Source organism: Neomonachus schauinslandi, chromosome 5 (genome assembly GCF_002201575.2).
Source record: "Neomonachus schauinslandi chromosome 5, ASM220157v2, whole genome shotgun sequence".
NCBI classification, from domain to species: Eukaryota; Metazoa; Chordata; class Mammalia; order Carnivora; family Phocidae; genus Neomonachus; species Neomonachus schauinslandi.
The window spans coordinates 126,948,871-126,975,057 of record NC_058407.1 but is presented as its reverse complement, the minus strand read 5'-3'; the positions used below and the strand labels follow the sequence as shown (position 1 = coordinate 126,975,057).

The following is a 26,187-nucleotide window of genomic DNA, read 5'->3' as shown; positions in this document are numbered from 1 at the left end:
AGGAGCGGAGCAGCATCTCCCTTCCTAGAGACACTCATGTCTGAGCGGGGACTTGCTGGAGTTTCACAAAAACTGGGCAAGGCAGAGGCCACTCCACTCCAAAGGCAGTACCCAAACTCAAGGACCCTATGCCAGGGCAATCCGAGCTTGGTAATTATGAAATCTGGAAGAAAACTCTACTTGACTTTGTGATAAAGGCAATGCTTTCCTGAAGATGAATTATTCAACCTCACTGAGCTGAAGACAGACTGCGTAGACCCCTCAGGAAGGACAAATGCCATCACCCATAATACTTTCATAAGCTAATAATATTCTTTGCCCTTTTCCCACAAAAGTGATCCAAATAAGCATTAAACATTCTTGTACAATCCTTAGACCCATCCTACCCTACTTGAACCCCCCCACACACATACACACGAACACTGCTGAACTTGGCTTTGCTTGGTTTACCTATCTCCTTTCGCCCAAGCAATCAAGGGTGACTGTAAGATTGGAACATAACTGATGTCAAAACAGATGGCTATACACCGGCAATATATATTAATATTTATTTTCCATACTTCATTCTGAACTCTTCAGTAGCCACAATACTGTTTGTGCTCACCCCACTATAAACTCCATGCCTATTATTTAATTCTCTTCTTCCCCTTGAAAACAGGGGTGTCTAAAAGAATTACTGCTCTACTCTTAACGGGTAGGAAAGCACCACAATTCCTATCATATATAACAGGGACACCTTTGTGAAAATACCACATTAATGATATTTTTACTAGGGTTCCATCAAAAGTGGTATTTTTATGCCAGTGCCAACTTGATATATTTTAATAAAGGCAAAAGAGTTTATTAGTTGGGTTTTTTTTAAACATTTTTTTCTAAAAAAAAAAAAAAAAAAAAAGCAAGCCAATAAAAAGATTACTCTAGCCATCCCTAAAAAAACCCCAAAAAAACCAAAACTGGAGAATCCCTCAAATCCCCTCAGGTTCGTCCATCTTTGATCTTACTCAGGTCTCTGCTGCCACCCCGTGGACACTACACTAAACTACAAACCTTACAGGTCAAATGTCTCAGAAGGTATTACCAGCTTTATGCACCCAACAAGAGAGACACAGAATTACAGCAAAGTGCTCTAAGTGCTCTCTCTTGTGAGGAAGATCCTACTTTTAAATTTCAACAACAGAATATATGTACTCTGACTGTTCTAAACAGTTTTCAGTAAGAAATGGCAGGGGCTGTTGTCAGGAAAATTATTCTGGGAGCCATCTTACTCCTTTCCAGACCAAATATTAAGTCCAACTGAGTTTGAAAATATTGTCATAAAAATCAGCGATTTCAAGTTTATATCTGAAAAATCAAATGGCTTTATTTCTGTTTAATGTACTATTAGCCATAAATATATACAATTCAAGGATTATTATAACCTTCAACAATCAAACCTCCTTTCCATAGTGCAATAGTTTGCTGTATTTACAGCTATGATAGTAAAAAAAAAAAAATGTGTTCTTTAATTATCGTAGTTAGTTCACAGGCTTGACTTTTTTTCTCATCAGACAAAACTTGAAAGACAGGGGAAGCAGAAAGGAGAGAATTGTTTAAACACATTTACAAATCTATATAATCCCACATAAATTCAATAGATGTTTGTGAAATAATTTTAAGATTATGTATTTATTTTAGAGAGAGCAAGAGCACATGAGCGTGGGGGGAGCAGAGGGAAAGGGAGAGAAAATCTCAAGCAGACTCCCCGCTGAGCACAGAGCCCCATGCAGGGTTTGATCTCATGACCCCGACATTCAGTCCATAGCAGAGAGCTAACCTGAGCCGAAACCAAGAGTCAGACACTCAACTGACTGTGCCACCCAGGCACCCCTGAAATAACTTAATTTTTTAAATCTGCACTTTGTGTTTCCTAGTGTTTCAATTCATATATATATATATACACACACACACATATATGTGTATATATATAAACTGTTGAGCACATATAATATCAAATTCTATTATAATAAACAAAAGTGAAAACCCACCTAAACCCTCAAAAAGTGGGATAGTTTTTATTTTTTTTAACTGACAACACAGTTGACTCCTTTGTGTGTGTGTATGTAATCAGGATACAAAATAGTTCCATTACCTCAAAAACTGCCTCATACTAGCTAACCTTTTGTAGATGGTAGTCTTTATTATCTAAAAAATAGATTAAAACTTCATGAGTTCATTAAAAAATACCGATTGAGGGCGCCTGGGTGGCTCAGTCGGTTAAGTGGCTGCCTTCAGCTCAGGTCATGATCCCAGGGTCCTGGGATCGAGCCCCGCATCGGGCTCCTTGCTCAGCGGGGAGTCTGCTTCTCCCTCTCCCACTCCCCCTGCTTGTGTTCCCTCTCTCGCTGTCTCTCTCTCTGTCAAATAAATCAATAAAAAATCTTTAAAAAAAAAACAAAAAGAAAAAATACTGATTGAATGCCTGTTATATGCCAGGCACTGAAGTAGGTGCTGGTGACATGAAGACATGTCACTGTCCTCAAGAACTCACTGTCCAACACAGACTTCAAGTGAACATGAGCAGCAAAGCACTGTGAGCATGCACCGGGTGCACATCGTGTACAAAACCCCAGGGGTCTGAGTTCCGTGATTTGGGAGGCTGCGACTGGCTGACAAGGCTTCAGAAGGAGAAGATGATGCGTAAGCCAAGTTGTGAAAACTAAAACAGAATGGAGGAGGACAGAGGCACCTGGAGAATTGTTCAGGGTGTCCTTGGGGGAGAAGCATATCCCAAGGCAATGAAATGGGAGCGCACGACACAGCAGCGCGACCCTGAGGCGCAGCAGCCAGTCTGCCGTAAGGTATGGTACTGGTCTGGCAATCAGGCCTGGTCACCGGGGAGGGACCTTGGGCAGTGCTTAACCTCAAAGCCCAAGTTTCCTCATCTATAAGCTACTATTACTAATACTGATGGCAGAACGAGCATGAAAACTATTCCAAATTAAAATAATGTCTCTTCATATAAGATTTATGGTCCTTCCATGGGGCCAGGGTGGCTCAGTCAGTGAAGCCTCTGCCTTCGGCTCAGGTCATGATCCCAGGGTTCCGGGATTGAGTCCCGCATCGGGCTCCTTGCTCAGTGGGGAGCCTGCTTCTCCCTTTGCCCCCCACCGCCCCCGTGCACGCGCCCTCTCTCTCTCTCTCTCTCTCGTGCGTGTAAAAACAATCTTAAAAAAAAAAAAAAAAAAAAGGTTTACGGTCCTTCCAGATAAAAAACAAAGGAACACAGGACTCCATCATGTTCAAAGATCTTTAAAGGTAAAATGTGGAAGTAAAAGGCAAAAAAATGCAAAAGTCCAAACCTCCTGGGTGGAAAGCTGCGGACTTCCTCAAGGAGAACAAAGAATTAGGTGGTGTGCAAGCGGGATCTGCAGTGTCTGGACTATGTGGCTAAGCCATTTGAGGGGCATGGACCCAGTGACAATAAAAAGTGGAAGTTCAGTCACTGACGAGAAAATTCAGTTGGAGTCCAGGCTTATATTTCAACTGACGAACAAAGTACCTTTCAAATGTATTTGAAATTCATTTTTTCATTCATAAAGATCTAGAATTAAGCATAGAAAAACTGAAGAGAATTAAACACAGGATTAATTCTGTATTTTTTGCATTAAGGAATCTCTCCATATTTAGTATTTCATATATTTACATTAAGAGAATTTGGCCAAGTTGCTTTTTCATGCCAATTAAAAGTCACTGATTTGAACTTATGATTTGAAATTTATAAATAGTAGTGTAACTAATTTTTAAGGGACTCAAGGTTCAGCAAATTCTTAAATTTATCACATTTAGAAGTTATTTAAGAACTAGGCAAGGTTTTGTTTTTAAATCTAAAAGTTGATGTTTAAGGAATTGCATATATTAAATTTATAAATGCAATTTAAAATGTTTGTAGGAGTTCATTTTTAAATGGAACCAAACATTAACCAAACATTAACGTGCCCTTTAAAAGAGAATGGCAAATTTTCCCACTGACTTCTATAAGCTGAATTAACAAACTAAAGAAGAACTAGGTTTCGGGATTTGTAACTATAAGAAATCAAATACTAATTTTAGAAACCTCAATAATTCTGTGCACCAAAAACTGTCCTCAAGGATATTAACAAACCTGAGTCAATAATCTTATTCCAAAGGGCTGTTGAAAAAAATTAAGTGACACGTGTATGTAAAGAAAGCATTTTGCAAGAAGGCTATCTTATAAGACTCAAAAGTTTGCCGTTATTGTTATCTATGTTAAAAGTGTCTGGGGAGGTGGGAAGGATGGAAATAGGAAAACAAGCAGACAGCAGACCAGGAGAGTATCTTAGGTCAAACTAAGGAGCCTGGATCTTTTCCCTTGAGCACAGAAGTGCCCCTTGAAGGGCTGGCCGTTTCACCAGATGACTCTGGCAAGACAAGGAGGTGAGCAACACAGGACTCAGGGCTTCCAGTGCAGACCACGCAGCCCCGGGAGTGAGGCTGGAGAGGAGGAATCAAAAGAAACACAGAACTTGGTGTCTGAACATCTGAACGGACTGTCACTGGATGGAGTGCTAGTAGGAGGGGGTAACGGGGAGGTTTTGGAGACTAAGAAGATGGGGTAAAGTTGAACATTTTACCATGATAGGAAATACGCAGGAAAAATGGGAAAATGAACATTTTCTTCCCCCACTCCAGTCAAAACTTTTGGTTACCATTACAAAAAAACCATACAAAAGAGAAAACGCAATCCTCAAGCCGGCAAAGTTTTGCTGTAAAGAGACAAAATAAAAAATCCCAATTTCCCTAGGATGAAAAAGGACATGCACCACAGCTAAAAGCAACAAAATGCTTTCCTTTCTTAACAAGGTTCCTTAAGTTTCATGTTTTCTGATACCTAAAATAAAAGATAAAAATTAAAATGGCTCTCTCAATTATTCTAAGAAAAATTTGCTCCTGATTCTTCAAGGTCATATGGTCATAAGCTAGAGCTGGGCCGAATGGGCAGTCACCATGGATCAACATGGGCTTTCTAACCAGAGTGACTTCCCTAACTGATAACATCTTTGCCAGACGGCCTCCTGCGAATAGAAGATAGACAGCTGAGGAGAACCAAGGGATAGTTCCACCTCAAGATCGTGAGCCAACGGGGTATGCAGGAAACAATGGGAGTCAGTTTAATGCTTTGTCAACTTGACATACAGTTTATTTAAACTGGGGTCTTCAGAGTTGAGTTACATTAAGAGATGGAGAGCTGAAACTTTCTAACTACTTTGTACATTTTTACTACAGCAGCGGTCAAAAAGAAAGGCATGACAGAATTAATAAAACAGAAATAACGTAAGACAGAGCACAAATGGCTGGAAATCAGATAAGCGACATAAAGGAAAGGTTTGATATACTCCTAACAAACGAAGACTAACAACACAAACAAGAATATAAACAGCAAATTAGGAACAGAAGGAAACATCTGTTGATAAAAGTTACAAAAAAGCTGTGTACATTTATGTAAATATAAATGCTTTCAACACAAGTTTATATGTAAAAGCAACGGAAAAGGACTCAAAGAATATTCCCCAACCTGAAGTAATGGAAAGCCTTCATACTTCACTCAACATACTGCAAAGATTGTTTAGAGTTCTTATGAGGATATATTCATAAATTATTTGTGTAATAAATCTGAGCAATAGGGGATTTTTAGGGTAAGCCAGAAATATCTTGTTGCACATAAAAGGAAGTATTTAAAGACAAATAGTGTTGAGTCAGAAGAACACAGAAATCAGTATAAGGGAGGTCCCACGTGAGAACAATGTGAACATTAAAACAGTAATAATTATATCTGATTGAAATATTAAGAATATATCAAATTCCATGGATTCACAGTGAGAAAGCCAAAACAAAAGCTCACTCTCTGCCACTGGAGATAATCAAGAACATCAACTCCTAACTCTGAAAATTGGTAAAAGAAAACAATTAAGCATTTATTCTGCCTTTTCAGTAGGAAATACATCTTAGGGTAACTAAAGAGCCCCTGTTGATGAAGGAGAGAAAACTCTTTGTTACAGAAGACAATCTGTTGATAAATGTAAAAGAAATAATGGAATTTGAAAATAACTACTTTACAATCTGTAATGAAATAATTTGTTTTCAGCAAGGATTATTAATGGAAGCTAAAACCATCAGGGGAAAGATTAAAAGGAAAGTGGATACCTGTAAAGTGTCAAAACATTATGCCACAGATCACTTGCTAATTGAAAAGTTCTTGCAATTAAAAAAATCTTTTATTTTTAAAAGAAAGAGATCTGGTTTTCACTACCTTCTAGCCAGGGATCAAGAAGTATCACTGATAGTAATAAAACTAGTCTTTATTTGCCTCCTATTTCATCTGAATCTAACTAAACCTCTACATCTAACTTCTAAGCTGATAGGAAATATAGAGGCTACAGGAACCAGTTAAATGACTACAGGAAAGAAAATTCAGACTACTCCAAAATAGGTGACATTCATTCTCTGAGGCAATGGGAAACATCACTGACAAAGGAGTAAAATAAAAGGTAGGGGTGAGAAGCAAGGGAGAGGAAGATGCTGTTGCAAATTAAGAGACTTAACAGGCATATAAACAAAGTGGGTCCCTGGCTAAAACCTGGTGGAGGAAAAACAGCTAAGACAGTTTTGGGTATAACTGGAAAACTTTTAATATGGAATTGATTGGTATTAGATCATATTTGAGAATTATATTGTTATTTTTATGAGGTTTGATAATGGCACTGTGGTTAGCCAGGAGAAAGTCCTTGTTTCTTAGACATAGAGACTAAAGTATTTAGGGTGAAATATCATGAGGTCTTTATTTTCACTTAAAAATTATTCAATAAGCTGTGTGATGGATACATGGCGGGGGGGGGTCTTTAACACTCTTTTGTGTATGTTTGAAAAGCTTTTTGTAAAACTTTATACAAATAAATTTAGAAACTGAAGTGAACAACTTTCTAAGAAAAAATAGATGATGCACCCTGACCTCGGAAGACAAAACAAGTAACAAAACAATAACCAATAACCAGGAAAGGATAAAGTTATCAAAGAGTGATTCCCCACAAAACAAGCATATCAGACTAGAACAGTTTCATAAGTGTATTTTGAACAGTTAAGGGACAATTTTAATACTACATAAAATTTTCCAGAACACAAAGGAAGAAGAAACTTTCCAAAGTATGATGCTAGAATAACCTGATAATACACAGAAGTTTTAGTTAATTGCAATCCACACAGGAATAACAAGAACAAAAAAGTTAAGTAAAATATTAGCAAGTATAAATCATCAGTACTTTACCAGAATAATTTATCACAACTAAGTGAAATTTATCCAAGAAGTGTCATGATGGTTCACAATTAGAAAATGCATTAATAAAATTCACCATACTAAAAGGTTTTAAAAAGAAAAAAATAAAAAGATTAACTCATTTGTACCTAAAAACCATTAAAAAAAAAAAAACTCAACATCCACTTTTTTTTTTTAATTTGGAAAAAACAGTAAGTTTGGTACCTTCTTGAGATGAAAAATAAGTAAGAAGCATAAATATTTAAAAGGAAGAAAAAACACTATTATTTGTTGATAACTCTATACTCTAGAATCTTAGAAAATGCGAGGGAATCAAACTTGCTCCATAACATTAGAAATACATTGAAAAGGGGCGCCTGGGTGGCTCAGTTGGTTAGGCGACTGCCTTTGGCTCAGGTCATGATCCTGGAGTCCCGGGATCGAGTCCCACACCAGGCTCCCTGCTCAGCGGGGGGTCTGCTTCTCCCTCTGACCCTCTTCCCTCTCATTCTCTCTCTCTCAAATAAATAAATAAAATCTTTAAAAAAAAAAAAAAAAAGAAAAGAAATACATTGAAAAGAAGAGGATTCTAGGAAGATGGCAGAATAAAAAGCGCCAGGAATCTGTCTCCCCACCTAGGATCTGTCTATAGAACTACTCTGGAACTCTGGTGTCTACTGAAAGCTTGTAACTGCCAAGAAAAGGCTTGAATGGTAAACTGCAGTTAATATTGGTCAACTTCAGCTCTCAGCACTGTAGACACTGCCCATGCCCACCCCCGGCCACAGGGCAGGCCAGCTTCACACTGTTCCTGGAGCAGTGTGCATGCAGCTTGGAGAACCAGGATGGGCAAAAAGAACTCGTCCTCCACATACTGGAGAGCTGTGCTCTGGCTGCTGATAGCTGCTTCCATCAGAGAGTTGTAGACAAAGAGGTGGAGGCCACTTCTGTTGCACCTCCCCCCACTGTTGCAAGCCCCTCTAGGCGACTTTCAGGGACTTTAAAGGGCCACTCCCTTTTTTCTCCTCTTTACTTTTTCCCCCTTCTGGGAAGCAGATATTAAAGACTAGGACATTCGAAAACTACTATATATATGGGTAAAATTAGAAAGTGACTATTCATGTGCAGGGAAAGTTTCAGAAAAGGCTCTGAGAAGAACTTAAGTTTACACTTCAGGCTGATCCTTGGCACAGACACAACCTACAATAATAAAAGAAACAAACAAAACAACAAAAAAACAGCAAACCTGGGGAAAAGGGAGAAAGCTCCAGAGTTACCACATCACTGTATACAAGTGCCCAGTTTTCAACAAAAAAATCACGAGATACAAAGAAACAGGAAAGCATGGCTTATTCAAAGGAAAAAAATAAATCAACACACACTGTCCCTGAAAAAGACCAATGGTAGATAAACTAGACAAAAACTTTAAAATAAATGTCTTAAAGAAGCTCAAAGAACTAAAGGAAGATGTGGATAAAGTTAAGAAAATCATGTATAAGCAAAATGATAACATGAATAAAGAGAACACATAAAAAGAGATCAGAAATTTTGGAGCTGAAAAATACAATAAATGAAATTAAATAATCACTAGAGCATTCAAAGGCAGATTTAAGCAGTAGAAGAAATAATCAGCCAACTTTAAGACAGGACAATGGAAATTATCAAGTCTGAAGAACAGAAAGAAGAAAGATGGAAGAAAAGTGAACAGAGCCTAAGGGACTGTGGAAACCATCATGCAGACAAACATATGCATTATGGGAGTCCCAGAAGGAGAGGGGGACAGGGCAGAGAAAATATTTGACAAAATAATGGCTGAAAACTTCCCAAATTTGATTAAGGACATGAATATAAACATCCGAGAAGTTTAAAGAACTCCAAATAAAATGAACTCAAACCCACACTGAGACACATTACAGTCAAACTTTCAAAAGACAGAATCTTGAAAGCAGGAAGAGAGAAGCAACTTGTCATATAAAAGGTATCCTCGGATTAAAACCTAATGTGGAGGAGGAGTAGGAGACCTGGATTTCATCTGGTCTCAGGAATTCAGCTGGATAGGGATCACACCATTCTGAACACCTACAAACTCAACAAGAGATCGAAGAAAAGAAGAGCAACAACTCTCTGAACAGAAAACCGACCACTTTCTGGAAGGTAGGACATGCGGAGAAGTGAATCCGAGGCAATATTTGGGAGGATAGACGGCAGGGGAGGGGGCTTCCATCTGCCGCTTCTGGCAAGTGATAGAGCCGCAGAGCACAAAATCGGAAATTTTAGAAGTCGGCTCCGCTGAGGGACATCGCTCCAGTGGGTAAGCTGGGGGTGGAACCCTCGTGGGACAGTGTGGTCTCAGGACCCTCGGGGTCACAGAAAGACTGGGGGTGCCTGAGTACAGCAGAACTCCCAGGTATCGGAGCAGGGAAGCCGGCTGCAGAGACAGAGCTGAGGCGTGGGGTCTCAGGTCAGGATTGCCAAAAACTGTGATCTGCGGCACAGTTGGGCCACTGCTCCTCCAGCAGGGACCCAACAAGCGGCAGATCCGGGGAGACTCCCCTTCCTCCCCTGGGAGGAGCGGCGCGGGAGCGCACTGCAGGGATCTGCTGGGTTTGGAGTCTCCACACTGAGTCCGGGTGTCAGAGATAGAAACGCTCAGTCACGGGCCGGGTGAGCGCGGAGTGTGGCCAGAGACTGGGGAGATGGGAGTGACTGACTGCTTTTCTCTGGGGGCTCACTGGGGAGATGGGCCCCGAGTTCTCAGCTCCTCCGGGGCAGAGACTGGGAGGCCGCCATTTTCACTCTCGGCCTCCAAAGCCGAATGGACAGCTTACAGGGAACAAAAGCTCCTGAGCAAACCCAAGCAGATTACTTAGCCTGGACTGGCAAGGGCGGGGCAATTCTGCCTCCGGCAAAGACATGTGGGAACCATGGCAACAGGCCCCTCCCCCAGAAGGTCAGCAAGAACAGCCAGCCAAGACTAACTTTACCTATCAATGAAAAGGGCAGAACTCCAGCGCTAGGGGAACACTGCACAAAGAATCCACGGCTTTTTTACCATAATTCTTTAGTCCTTCAAAGCTAATTTTTTTTGTCTTTTTTTTTTTTTTTGAATTTTTCTTTTTCCCTTTTTCAACCAACATCTTATCAATCCCTTTTTTAAAAAACATTTTTATTTTTCATTTTGAGAGTCATATTCTATCCATTCATAGTAGTTACCCTTATTTTTGGCATATATATATAAGTTGTTCTCTCTTTAAAATTTTGAGATACGGTTTCTTCTAAGAGATCAAAATATACCCGAAAACTCTAGTGTATGGCTTTGTTCTACTCTCCTGCCTGATCACATTCTCTCCCCTTTTTTTTCTTTTTTTTTAAATCCTCTTCTTTTTTCAAACAACTTCTTATCAATTCCTTTTATGAAATTTTTTATACTTTTCATCTTTACAGTCATATTCCATCCCTTCATCATACCAACCCTTATTTTTGTACATATATAAGTTTTCTTTCTTTAAAATTTGGGAGGCACTTTCTTCTAACAGACCAAAATACACCCAAAATCTAGTGTGTGGCACTGATCTATGCACCAGCCTGATCATATTTGATCATATTCTGTTTTTTTTTTTTTTTTGCTTTGTTCTGTTTTTGTTTTTATCTTTATTTTTTTCTTTTTTCTTTCTTTCCCTTTCTTTTCCCCTGGCTTCAGGTCTTTTCTGATTTGTTTATAGAGTATATTTTCTGGGGACATTGTTACCCTGTTAGCATTTTGTTCTCTCATTCATCTATTCTCCTCTGGACAAAATGACAAGATGGAAAAAATCACCTCAACAAAAAGAACAAGAGGTAGTACCGACTGCCAGGGACCTACTCAATGCGGACATTAGTACGATGTCAGATCTAGAGTTCAGAATCATGACTTTAAAGATACTAGCTGGGCTTGAAAAAAGCATGGAAGTTATTAAAGAAACTCTTTCTGGAGAAATAAAAGAACTAAAATCTAACCAATTTGAAATCAAAAAGGCTATTAATGAGGTGCAATAAAAATGGGGGTGCTAACCTCTAGGATAAATGAAGCAGAAGAGAGAATCAGTGATATAGAAGACCAAATGATGGAAAATAAAGAAGCTGAGAAAAAGAGAGATAAACAACTACTGGATCACGAGGGCAGAATTCGAGAGATAAGCGATACCGTAAGACGAAACAACATTAGAATAATTGGGATCCCAGAAGAAGAAGAAAGAGAGAGGGGGGCAGAAGGTATAATGGAGCAAATTACAGCAGAGAATTTCCCTAATTTGGGGAAGGAAACAGGCATCAAAATCCAGGAGGCACAGAGAACCCCTCTCAAAATCAGGAAAAATAGGTCAACACCCCGACATCTAATAGTAAAACTTACGAGTCTCAGAGACAAAGAGAAGATCCCGAAAGCAGCTCGGGAGAAGAGATATGTAACCTACAAGGGTGGAAACATTAGATTGGCAACAGACCTATCCACAGAGACCTGGCAGGCCAGAAAGGACTGGCAGGATATATTCAGAGCACTAAATGAGAAAAATATGAAGCCAAGAATACTATATCCAGCTAGGCTGTCATTGAAAATAGAAGGAGAGATAAAAAACTTCCAGGACAAACAAAAACTAAAGGAATTTGCAAACACAAAACCAGCCCTACAAGAAATCTTGAAAGGGGTCCTCTAAGCAAAGAGAGAGCCTAAAAGCAACATAGACCAGAAAGGAACACAGACAATATACAGTAACAGTCACCTTACAGGCAATACAATGGCACTAAATTCCTATCTTTCAATAGTTACCCTGAATGTAAATGGGCTAAATGCCCCAATCAAAAGACACAGGCTTTCAGATTGGATTAAAAAACAAGACCCATCGATATGCTGTCTGCAAGAGACTCATTTTAGACCCAAAGACACCCCCAGATTGAAAGTGAGGGCATGGAAAACAATTTACCATGCTAATGGACACCAAAAGAAAGCTAGGGTGGCAATCCTTATATCAGACAAATTAGATTTTAAACCAAAGACTGTAATAAGAGATGAGGAAGGACACTATATCGTACTTAAAGGGTCTATCCAACAAGAAGATCTAACAATTGTAAATATCTATGCCCCTAACATGGGAGCAGCCAATTATATAAGGCAATTAATAACAAAAGCAAAGAAACACATTGACAACAATACAATAATAGTGGGGGACTTTAACACCCCCCTCACTGAAATGGACAGATCGTCTAAGCAAAAGATCAACAAGGAAATAAAGACTTTAAATGACACACTGGACCAAATGGACTTCACAGACATATTCAGAACATTCCATCCCAAAGCAACGGAATACACATTCTTCTCTAGTGCCCATGGCACGTTCTCCAGAATAGATCACATCCTAGGTCACAAATCAGGTCTCAACTGGTACCAAAAGATTGGGATCATTCCTTGCCTATTTTCAGACCACAATGCTTTGAAACTAGAACTCACAAGAGGAAAGTCGGACAGAACTCAAATACATGGAGGCTAAAGAGCATCCTACTAAAGAATGAATGGGTCAACCAGGAAATTAAAGAAGAATTTAAAAAATTCATGGAAACCAATGAAAATGAAAACACAACTGTTCAAAATCTTTGGGATGCAGCAAAGGCAGTCGTAAGAGGAAAGTATACAGCAATACAAGCCTTTCTCAAGAAACAAGATTGGTCTCAAGCACACAACCGAACCCTCCACCTAAAGGAGCTGGAGAAAGAACAGCAAATAAAGCCTAAACCCAGCAGGAGAAGAGAAATAATAAAGATCAGAGCAGAAATCAATGAAATAGAAACCAAAAGAACAGTAGAACAGATCAACGAAACTAGGAGCTGGTTCTTTGAAAGAATTAACAAGATTGATAAACCACTGGCCAGACTTCTCAAAAAGAAAAGAGAAATGGGGCGCCTGGGTGGCTCAGTTGGTTAAGCGACTGCTTTCGGCTCAGGTCATGATCCTGGAGTCCCTGGATCGAGTCCCGCATCGGGCTCCCTGCTCGGCAGGGAGTCTGCTCCTCCCTCTGACCCTTCCCCCTCTCATGTGCTCTCTCTCTCTCTCATTCTCTCTGTCTCAAATAAATAAATAAAATCTTTAAAAACAAAACAAAACAAAACAAAAAAAACGTGAAAAAAAAAAGAAAAGAGAAATGACCCAAATCAACAAAATCATGAATGAAAGAGGAGAGATCACAACCAACACCAAAGAAATACAAACAATTATAAGAACATATTATGAGCAACTACATGCCAGCAAATTAGATAACCTGGAAGAAATGGATGTATTCCTAGAGATATATCAACTACCAAAACTGAACCAGGAAGAAATAGAAAACCTGAACAGACCTATAACCACTAAGGAAATTGAAGCAGTCATCAAAAATCTCCCAACAAACAAGAGCACAGGGCCAGATGGCTTCCCAGGGGAAATCTACCAAACATTTAAAGAAGAATTAATACCTATTCTTCTGAAACTGTTCCAAAAATTAGAAATGGAAGGAAAACTTCCAAACTCATTTTATGAGGCCACCATTACCTTGATCCCAAAACCAGACAAAGACCCCCTCAAAAAGGAGAATTACAGACCAATATCCCTGATGAACATGGATGCAAAAATTCTCACCAAAATACTAGCCAATAGGATCCAACAGTACAGTAAAAGGATTATTCACCATGACCAAGTGGGATTTATCCCTGGGCTGCAAGGTTGGTTCAACATCCGCAAATCAATCAACGTGATACAATACATTAACAAAAGAAAGAACAAGAATCATATGATCCTCTCAATAGATGCAGAAAAAGCATTTGACAAAGTACAGCATCCTTTCTTGATCAAAACTCTTCAGAGTATAGGGATAGAGGGAACATACCTCAGTATCATAAAAGCCATCTATGAGAAACCTACAGCAAATATCATTCTCAATGGGGAAAAACTGAGAGCTTTCCCCCTAAGGTGAGGAACGCGGCAGGGATGTCCACTATCACCACTGCTATTCAACATAGTATTAGAAGTCCTAGCCACAGCAATCAGACAACAAAAAGAAATCAAAGGCATTCAAATCGGCAAAGAAGAAGTCAAACTCTCACTCTTTGCAGATGATATGATACTTTATGTGGAAAACCCCAAAGACTCCACCCCAAAACTGCTAGAACTCATACAGGAATTCAGTCAAGTGGCAGGATATAAAATCAATGCACAGAAATCAGTGGCATTCCTATACACCAACAACAAGACAGAAGAAAGAGAATTAAGGAGTCGATCCCATTTACAATTGCACCCAAAACCATAAGATACCTAGGAATAAATCTAACCAAAGAGGCAAAGGATCTATACTCAGAAAACTAGAAAATACTCATGAAAGAAATTGAGGAAGACACAAAGAAATGGAAAAACGTTCCATGCTCATGGATCAGAAGAACAAATATTGTGAAGATGTCAATGCTACCTAGAGCAATCTACACATTCAATGCAATCCCCATCAAAATACCATCCACTTTTTTCAAAGAAATGGAACAAATCATCCTAAAATTTGTATGGAACCAGAAAAGACCCCTAATAGCAAGAGGAATGTTGAAAAAGAAAAGCAAAGCTGGCGGCATCACAATTCCGGACTTCCAGCTCTACTGCAAAGCTGTCATCATCAAGACAGTACGGTACTGGCATAAAAACAGACACACAGATCTATGGAACAGAATAGAGAGCCCAGAAATGGACCCTCAACTCCATGGTCAACTAATCTTCGACAAAGCAGGAAAGAATGTCCAATGGAAAAACGACAGTCTCTTCAACAAATGGTGTTGGGAAAATTGGACAGCCACATGCAGAAGAATGAAACTGGACCATTTCCTTACACCACACACAAAAATAGACTCCAAATGGTTGAAAGACCTCAATGTGAGACAGGAGTCCATCAAAATCCTGAAGGAGAACACAGGCAGCAACCTCTTTGACCTCAGCCGCAGCAACTTCTTCCTAGAAACATCGCCAAAGGCAAGCAAAGCAAGGGCAAAAAATGAACTATTGGGACTTCATCAAGATAAAAAGCTTTTGCACAGCAAAAGAAACAGTCAACAAAACCAAAAGACAACCGACAGAATGGGAGAAGATATTTGCAAATGATATATCAGATAAAGGGCCAGTATCCAAAATCTATAAAGAACTTATCAAACTCAACACCCAAAGAACAAAGAATCCAATCAAGAAATGGGCAGAAGACATGAACAGACATTTTTCCAAAGAAGACATCTAAATGGCCTACAGACACATGAAAAAGTGCTCAACATTGCTCGGCTTCAGGGAAACCAAATCAAAACCTCAATGAGATACCACCTCACACCAGTCAGAATGGCTAAAATTAACAAGTCAGGAAACGACAGATGTTGGGGGGGATGCGGAGAAGGGGAACCCTCCTACACTGTTGGTGGGAATGCAAGCTGGTGCAACCACTCTGGAAAACAGTATGGAGGTTCCTCAAAAAGTTGAAAATAGAGCTACCATATGATCCAGCAATTGCACTACTGGGTATTTACCCCAAAGATACAAATGTAGGGATCCGAAGGGGTACGTGCACCCTGATGTTTATAGCAGCAATGTCCACAATAGCCAAACTGTGGAAAGAGCCAAGATGTCCATCGACAGATGAATGGATAAAGAAGATGTGGGATATATATACAATGGAATATTATGCAGCCATCAAAAGGAACGAGATCTTGCCATTTGCAACGATGTGGATGGAACTGGAGGGTGTTATGCTGAGCGAAATAAGTCAATCAGAGAAAGACATGTATCATATGACCTCACTGATATGAGGAATTCTTAATCTCAGGAAACAAACTGAGGGTTACTGGAGTGGAGGCTAGGGTGAAAGCGATGGGGTGGCTGGGTGATAGACACTGGGGAGGGTATGTGCTATGGTGAGCACTGTGAATTGTTCAAGACTGTTGAATCACAGATCTGTACCTCTGAAACAAATAATGCAATATATGTTAAGGAAAAAAAAAAAAAGAAGAAGATGGTAGGAGGGGAAGAATGAAGGGGGGTAAATCGGAGGGGGAGATGAACCATGAGAGCCAATGGACTCTGAAAAACAAACTGAGGGTTCTAGAGGGGAGGGGGGTGGGAGGATGGGTTAGCCTGGTGATGGCTATTAAAGAGGGCATGTTCTGCATGGAGCATTGGGTGTTATGCACAAACAATGAATCATGGAACACTACATCAAAAACTAAAGATGTAATGTATGGTGATTAACATAACAATAAAAAGTAAAAAAAAAAAAAGGTATCCTCATCCTCATAAGGTTATAAGCACATTTCTCATCAGAAACTTTGGAGGCCAGAAGTCAGCCAATACATTCAAAGCATTAAAAAGAAAAAAGAAAAAGAAAAAAAAAAAAAAAAACTATCAACCAAGAATCCTATATCTGTTAAAACTGTCCTTCAAAAGTGAGGGAAAAATTAAGACATTCCCAAATAAACAAAAGTGGAGGGAGTCTGTTACCACTAGACCTGCCTTGAAAGAAATGTTCAAGGGTGCAGTGTGAAATGAAAGGACATTACACAGAAATTCAAAGGCATAAAAAGAAATAAAGATGTGATGAGCACTAGCTATCATATACAACTCATGAATCATTGAAAAACTAATGATGTATTATATGTTGGTTAATTGAATTTAAATTAAAAAAAGAAATAAAGATCAAAGTACAGGTAAAAACACAGGGAATTATAAAAGCTATTACTACTATAACAATGATTTGTAACTCCACTTTCTGTTTTTCTATATGATTTAAGAGAATAATGGTTTAAAAAAAACAATTATTTGTCTAAAAGCTAGTATTGTTGTAACTTCAGTTTGTACTCCACATTTTGTTTTCTCCACAATTTAAGAGACTAATGCATTTAAAAGAATTATTGCTGGAGTGGAGGGGGGTGGGAGGGATGGGCTGGCTGGGTGATGGACACTGGGGAGGGTATGTGTTGTGGGGAGTGCTGTGAATTGTGTAAGACTGATGAATCACAGACCTGTACCCCTGAAACAATACATTATATGTTAATAATAAAAAAATAAAAGAATCATAAAAGAATTATTACTTTATGTTTTTGGGCACAGACTGTATAAAGATGTCATATGGGGACATCAACAACTGAAAGGGCTGGGGATGGAGCTGTAAAGGAGCAGAGCTCTTGTATGTTATTGAAGTTAATCCAAATCTGAATTAGAGAGTTATAACTTTAGGATGTTAAATATAACTCCTTTAACCACGCACACACACAAACACACACAAGTAGCTATAGAATATACACAGAAGAAAATAAGTAATTTCAACATTTCACAATAAAAAAAATCAGGGCGCCTGGGTGGCTCAGTTGGTTAAGCGACTGCCTTCGGCTCAGGTCATGATCCTGGAGTCCCTGGATCGAGTCCTGCATCGGGCTCCCTGCTCGGCGGGGAGTCTGCTTCTCCCTCTGACCCTCCCCCCTCTCATGTGCTTACTCTCTCTCATTCTCTCTCTCTCAAATAAATAAAATCTTTTTAAAAAATAAATAAATAAATAAATAAAATCAACCAAATGGAAAGATAGTAATCCAGGAAATAAAGGACAAAGTATATAGAAAACAAACAGCAAAATGACAGAAGTCCTTCCTTATCAGTAATTACTTTAAAAGTAAACAGTTTAAACTCTTAAATCAAAAGACAGAGATTGGCAGAATGGATAAAGACACATGATCAAACTATATGTTACCTTCAGGAGACTCACTTCAGATCAAAAGATACCAACACATTGACAGTGAAAGGATGGAAAAAGACATTCCAAGCAAACAGTAACAAAAGGGAGTAGGGGTAGCTATACTAAATCAGACAAAACAGACTATACATCTAAAAAAGGTTACAAGAGACAAAAAAGAACATTATATCTTAAGCAGATATAATAACAGCAAACATGTGTGCACCTAATAATAGACCATCAAAATATATGCCAGACAAACTGACAGAATTGAAGGGAGAAATAGTCCAACAAAAATAGCTGGAAACTTCAATGCCTGGCCCACAGTAACAGAACAACCAGGCAGAAGATGAGGACATAGAGGACGTAAACAACACAATAAACCAACTAGATCTAACAGACATTTACGGAACTCCCTAACCCACCAACTACAGCATACATATTCTTTTTTTTTTTTTTTTTAAGATTTTATTTATTTGCCAAAGAGAAAGAGAGAGGAGAGAGCACATGCAGGAGGAGGAGGCAGAGAGAGAAGCAGGCTCCCCGCTGAGCAGGGAGCCCAATGTGGGGCTCGATCCCAGGACCCTGCGATACATGACTTGAGCCAAAGGCAGATGCTTAGCCGACTGAGCCACCCAGGCACCCCCAGCATACACATTCTTCTCAAGTGCAGATGAACCATTTTAGGACACACCATATGTTAAGTCACAAATTGAGTCTCAACACATTTTGAAAGATGGATGTTCTACAAAGTATCTTCTGACCACAACAGGATGAAGTTAGAAGTCAATCAACAGAAGTAAAATTGGAAAATTCACAAATTTGTGGAAATTAAAGACACACCCTTAAAACTCTTCCCTTAAACCAAAAGTAATTCTAGATGGACTAAAGATTTAAGCATAAAAAAAAAAAAAGTTGCAGGAGAAAATGTGGGTAACCAAATATTTTTCATTCAGCATGTGGAAAATTCTTTACCTAAGACACAGAAGTGAGATGCCATACAGGGATTAAATTTTTAAGAATTCTATATGAAAATTATCTATAACACATATAATAAACTGGCCAATTTCCCTTACTTAGGAAGAACGTGCATAAATACAGCAAGAGAAAAATGGGCAGAAGATGAACAGGGAAGTTTATAGAAAAAGAAATTAAAATGCCCAATAAAAAGACAATCAAAATTAAAGAAATGTGAATCAAAACAATGGAAAACTCTATCCAACCAGAAAAAAAAAAATAACAATTTAAAATACCATGTGTTCTGTGGGTCTGGAAAAACAAATTGCAAACTGAGGCAGCTCATAAGGAGCTACAAAGAAATAACATGCTCATGTGTGTTTTTAAGATGATAGGATGTTAAAATTTCTTACTACAATGACTACTTAATTATCTTAATGTTCCATATATAGCTTGCAGTAATTTAAAGAGGATGACACTGGGCAGGCTGCAGAACACAAAGCCCAGAAAGTAAATGTAGTAGTAGCAGAAATACAGATGAGAGACAGATTATTGTCCTAAAGTGCAGAGCTACCTCACCACTTTGCACCTTATCAGTACGATCAGGGCAAGCTTTAGCCAATGTGCCTGGTGTTATTTATCTTTCCCTCTCCCTTTATCCGCACTCCCCTCTCCATCCCCATTCTACCACCTCCTAGTAAAAAGATCTTACATACTACTAAGTTTATTCATGTGTAAAAGGCAGGTGAGTACTTTTTCTGAGCTATTTTTAGGGATTAAATGGGATAATGCATGTAGCCTGTGGCCCATCCTAAGCATTCAAAAAGTAATAGCTCCTAGTTAGATGCTAAATCATCCTATTCTGCAATATTTTCTCTCTGTATGTCTTTTACTAAAACATGTCTTGACTTTTTTGGGAAAAAAAAGGCACCATATTTTGAAATAAATGTTAAAGTGGCAAGAATACTTAGTCACTGCTGTTCCACGGGCGCTCCCTGCTACGGTAAAGAATCAGTGGGGAACGGACATTAGTACACTGAACATGAGAGGGGTGTCCTTGCTGCACAAGGCCTCTGACTACCATCAATCATTGCTGTGTAAGTTTGTTTTCTAGTGAATCTTGATGACCCAGAACAAACTCGGAGGAATACCAATTAGACCCCTCAAAATGAAGTAACTAAAAGCAGAGCATCTTGGTTTTTACCAAAGGGAAAAAGATGTGCTTTCCATGAACGCATCTCTGCTTGTTTTTCTGTACAGACATCTTCAAGAAGACATCAAAATATGCGCCACACTGACCGGGAAATGCTACCTCCTACTCTACCTGAGGGCATCACAGCTGGATTGGCTTGGAACAAAGACAAGAAAGGAAATCGGCGAAAAATGACTTTTTCTCAGGAAACAATTTCTTGTCAAGCAATATCAGGTCAAAACTTTAAAAAAGTTATTCCTGCTGAGATATTTCCACATTTTCTTTTTTATTCCCTTTCATCCAACCCTTCCTTTGATCCTTCCCCCATTTATCCTATTTACTTACACTTCATTTGTTATCAGTTATATAAATTCTGTGTCTCCTGTGTGCACCTTGAGACAAGAAGTATGTCTTTCTCTTCAGTTGCTGAATCTCTTGCCCAGCACCTCACAGAAAATCTACTAGGAGGTGCTGGAAGAGCTTTTGAAATAAGCGAATAAAATATATTATCTACACTGCGACATACTGCCAAGAGCCCTGGATCAGCAGTCAGAAAGCTCAGACTCCAGTGTCAATAACGCCATCTGCTGGTTCTGTAGCTTCAGACAAGCATTTCAGTACCTGGGTCCTCTTCTATAAAATAGATCTTTTATTTTCTCTGCTATTCCTTATGGTTTTACAAAATGAGATGCTGATAATAAAGGTTATTGTTTAGCTCATTTAAAGCACCATGATTACTTCTCTTGATCAGTATTTGCCATCCAAACATTCTAAATTTAAGCAGGGATAGTACAGTTATTCTATTAGGAGAGGCAGATTTCATTAATGCGTTTATTTGCTTTTTCTTAAAATAAGCACAAAGCCATAAACAGCTTGCCATCACAAGTACACATAATGCTTATGTTCTGAAACAGAAATGGCCCGTGTTCACTGCACCATTTCCCAACTTTAATTATGACTTACATAGAAAGTGTTTGAATATTTCTTACCAGGTTCTGGAAGGTCTAATTTTGCGCGCTTTAGTTCCACCATAGAAATCTGAAGTTGCTCTATTACAAAGTCATCTTCGAAGAAAAAATCCTTTGCCAGGGTCTCCTGAAGAAATTCTACAAGTTCTTCCATAGACAATTTCATTAGATGTTCTAAGAACAAATCAGAGAAATACAAATGCTGAGTCAACAGTTACTCAGGTTGAGACGGTAACGTATTCTATTCTGGTGCAGTATTTTTTAAAAAGGGCACAGCATACAACTTATACACAGCACTGTAAACATCACTGATACTCAATTAAGATAAAAGTATTTTCTGATACCCAAGCAGTCACATCTACTCTTTGGGGAGAAAGGGAGAGGTGATTACTGCTAAATACCTTTTCATGGGTTTATTTAACAACATCACACCTTAGACATTAATATTGACCCAGAGCAAGCACTTCTTAGAGACACAGGCCACCCAAGATGACATGAGGGCTTTCTGTTTTACTGTTACAGAACTCCACCTCCCACAGGCAAACCTATTTCAAGTCTCTATATTTACGGTTTCAGAATTTCCAAAAAATCTGATTACTAACTTTATTTGTATTTCTACTTATGAAATTAGTTTTATTTAAAAAAATTCAGATTACAGGGGCACCTAGGTGGCTCAGTCGGTTAAGCATCTGCCTTCGGCTCAGGTCAAGATCCCGGGGTCCTAGATTCGAGCCCCACATCAGGCTCCCTGCTCAGGCGAGAGCCTGCTTCTCCCTCTCCCTTTGCCCGCCACTCTGCCTACTTGTGCTATCTGTCAAATAAATAAATCTTAAAAAATAAAAAAAGAAAATTAAAAAATTTCAGATTACAGATACAAAGTAGAAAGCAAAAATCAGCTACGATCCCACTAGCCACTGCCCTACAAGTAGATGTGTGTACACACGTATCAATTTAAAAAACTGATTATACCTTGAGTCCATCAGATATACTATAATGTACTATAACTCACTTATCAGTCTTCTAATACTGGACATTTAGGTTATTACTTTTTTTTTTTTTTTTTACTGTTTAAAACCAGTGTGTGATAAACCTCCCGTAACAATGTCTCTAAATATTGTTAAAACAATCAGGAAAAAAACAAGAACAAAATCTTAGGAGCTTTAGCTAAACTCTTGGTTAAGGTGCCCAGACAGAGTTTTTGAAGCTTCATATGGCGGTGAAGAAACTTCATATAAGTCCTTGAGCTCTTGTCTTCCTGAGAAAAAACTACATAGCAGTAGACACATTTTTTCCAACAGCTATTTAGTGTGATGATATGATAGGATATAAAGTAGGTATTGTGCTTTAAAGTTTATTTGCAAAGGGTGAAGAAACTTTTCACTTGCCAAAATTAATCAAGGCTCATATAAATAAAACATAATTTAAGACGGAGAACAGAGCTATGGAGAAATACAACATCATGTTTCCACTTTCTTGCTGTTTAGTGAACATTAAACCAATACGCACATATTTTAATAAAAAGTATACTTTTGTTCCACATCTTGGTCAGTTCATAATCCAGAAAGAAAGGAAAGGCGGGAAGAGGAGAAGAGGGGCAGAGGAGGGAAAGAGAAGAGGAGGAGGTGGGGGGGTCAGGTGGGGGAGAGACAGAGATAGATTTCCTGCAGTTTTCAGACAGATCGTGAGTCTTGGGAGACAGTTCTCTGGATGCTGTGGTTTGCATGCTGGAGGAGTGAGGATTGGGTGTAAGGGAAATGAACCACAGCACTTCTGAATCCTTATCTTTAATACAGACTTGATTTTACAGGGAGTTTTCATTTCTCTCTAAAGTTTGGACAGTCCAAAGGCCTGCCTTTCAAGTAAGCAATCAAACAATTTTATATTAAAATACCTAACATGTACTTAGAGCAACGTCAAGCACAGCAGGAAAAAAAACCTCACAAAACGTGACCCCCAAGTACTCAATTAGCTTATTAATTTAGTTGGGAAGCTGAACAGAAGAATCATTCAAGAATAACCTAAGGGAGGAGAATGATCAGTGAATATGGAACTACGTTGTAAGAGCTAGACTCCAAGTGCTCCGTGAAGTTCTAAAGCTTTCAATGATTCTCCTCTCTGCAGAGTTACAAGATGACGGACTAGGAGGAGTTTTAATTTTAAAGACTGAACTGAGACTTTAAGATGAATAAGGTTTTTCACATTCAAGAAGAAAACTCTCATTTCTTGATTTTTAAAGTAAGGCACCACGTGCCAAATGTATAGAGCCCTTGAAGTACTGCAGCCGAATATTGCATTTACCCAACAAGTGACTGTACTTGCCCCAGAGGCCACAATGCAGTCAAGCAGAGAGATGAGCAGGAGGAGGTGCCCCATCTCTGGTCTACAGCTTGGATATGGGTGCTTTTGCCTGGATGGAGGAAACAGTGATGGAAAATATCTTCACCAGACTTCTGAACTAAGGGCCTGGTTTCTTTGGTCTCTCTCTTCTCTGATTACAAACCAGAAATTCAGACTGATGAAAAGCAGTATTAGGAATAAGGAAACAAATACTTAGTAAGAATAATATTATTAGTGAAACCAACACATTGCTTTCTACTGCTTAAATGGGAAAATTAAACTGAAATAGAGAAAAAAAAAAAAATCAAAGACCTCTGCAATGTAATCAGCTTCTAGCCATGAGAAAGAACTGATGGAAGCCGATTACCACCTGAACATGATTTTTTCACTGACTTTCAAGAATTTTTTAAATCCACCACAAAAAGAAAATGAATCCGAAGTTGGGTGAGGAATGAGAAATCAGAGTTATATCAAGCCTTGATCTTTGTGAAATCTTTATACTTAAACATTTTCTTACTTTTGTGTAATTTTAAGATTGTGTAAGACATAGCGGTAAGAACTCGTTCTCCTTCAAAGATGTAGATATCCCATATTCTGAGGTTTAGTGTAAAAGGAGTCTATAATTAAAAACAAAACAAGATAAGATTAACAGCTCACTCTTGTCTGGTACTTATAATTTTATGATTGGGTTTTGTACAGAAATACTCACACGATCAAGGAAACATTGAAAAAACCATTTCATTGTGTAAAAACTTGTGTAGATTTCTTGAGAATCCTGAAAAAAACAAAGACTTCAAATTTCTGGATTGCAGCAAATAAAATATGACAACCTAATACTAAAAGTTACGAAAGCTGATGGAGGTAGCTGTCAAAGCTAAACATAAAACCGTTTCATTCCAAATCTTTTGCATGCTGGAGTATTTCTAGTTTTTTCTCCTTACTTTCTTTCTCCCTCAATCTCACTTTTGGAAATCACCTTAAGAATAAATCCTTCTTCTATAGGATTGTAATATAACATTTTGATTCTCTATAATACATTTTACAGTGAAGTATCTCTGCTTCACTAAATTATCATGTTTCATAGTACAGCATGTCTATGGTTCACTAAGGACAGAGTTTGTATGACCCTTAAAGTATTTTTGGTGCAATAAAAAGGCCTCCAAAATTACCAAGAAACCACATATCGTTAAAAACTGCACCATTTGTATATCTCATCTGCAAAGAAGTGGTTTGATTTTATGAGTTAGGGCTGTGATGATTCATCAATACTAAATTCCACAAATCTCATGCTCTTCAAACACCTGGGAATTACAAATGCATAGTAAATGAAATGGACAACACCGCAAATCAATAAAGCAATTGGGACTAAAGGCTGCACTCAATTCTTCTAGGTTTATTCTTGGTGTAAGTGGGTGTTAAGTCAATGTCACATCTACCTACCAAGTGTTGCTTAAGCTTGGATAGAAATTTATTCAGTATTTTTTCATGATGTTCTTGAAACCTCAAGAGTTTAGGAAAACCTTGAACAAAAAAGCCTAGAATACAAACATAAAAACAGTATTTCATAAACAATAGCAACAAAAACCCCTTTCAAAATGCAACACATTTCTTTCATTTTTAACTGTCAGCAACAACAAAAATCCAGTAGTTACTAAGATACTTATCCTCCTCACCAAGGAAATAATTGTGTGTAGGCTCTGGGCAATGAAATTTGCAATCTAGTACCTGTTTGGTAAAGATCTCCTATAACCTTGTAAAAATATAAAAGAGGACAGAATATTTCTGAATTAAAAGGGAAATTTAGAAACCAAGAAAAAAATGAAAACTGAAGCCATTTATCAGGATTGTCTGTTCTCTTCAAGTATCTTAAAGCATATCTTAAATGCACAAATTTCTTATAAGTTATTCTAATCTTGAGGAATTATTTTGTTTTATTGTCAATATGCTACATAACAAACATTTTATTGCTTTTTTCAGGTTTACTCTAAAAACTTCATTAGTATCATGCTTCCAAGGTTTTTATCACTTTTTAATCCCTTCTGTGATATCTGACATCAGCTAAGACATAATGACACTAATGATCAATGTTGTATCAGAAACTAGAGTTTATCCCATCTCATTATACAACAGAATCTCTAAGATTTCTAGGAAGAAACTAATTGTAAATGGTAAGTTAGTACTGATTTTGTGTATCTAACTCATGGAACTTTACATCTATTTTTATTTACAAGTTTCCTTTCAGATATTCTACACGATCCATTAAAAAGGTTATACACTCAACAGATATATCATTTCTCCACATTAGTTATTTCCAACCTGGGTTTTATGTAATTTTGAAAGATGTTAATAGATGTCCTATGTTTTTTAAAAAGAATCCAGGGGAAGTACTGTGTGCTCCACAAACCTTTCTGGCATATTCATGATGCATAAGGGCTTCTCAATCTTTCTAACATGCTTTATAAACTCAAGAAACTTTGTTTGCTTGATTAACTCACTCTGCCAGACTTATTTGATCCTGGAGTCCCATTTTTTCTCCCCACAAAAACACCTGCTTTCAAAAAGTGAAACTGCATTCCTCCAAGAACTCAAGGAACATACTTATGTGTAAAAATTTCCAGAGATAGAGATTCTATTCCTCCCATAGTAACATTTTCTGATGTCATAAAAAAATATGTATTGTCTATC

At 38.2% G+C, this 26,187-nt stretch overlaps 1 protein-coding gene across 4 annotated transcripts in view; it reads right to left on the bottom strand.

The window, feature by feature from the left end:
- The window catches only part of USP6NL (USP6 N-terminal like), a 185,444-nt gene that overhangs the window by 13,194 nt on the left and 146,063 nt on the right, over positions 1–26,187 (bottom strand). For all 4 annotated transcript variants that reach the window (XM_021696682.1, XM_021696681.1, XM_044915010.1 and 1 more), the window contains 4 exons: positions 24,943–25,037; positions 24,212–24,277; positions 24,020–24,119; positions 21,187–21,339 (listed from right to left, as the gene is read on the bottom strand). In XM_021696682.1, the coding sequence (XP_021552357.1) occupies positions 21,187–21,339; positions 24,020–24,119; positions 24,212–24,277; positions 24,943–25,037 (414 nt within the window). The remainder of the gene's footprint in view (positions 1–21,186; positions 21,340–24,019; positions 24,120–24,211; positions 24,278–24,942; positions 25,038–26,187) is intronic.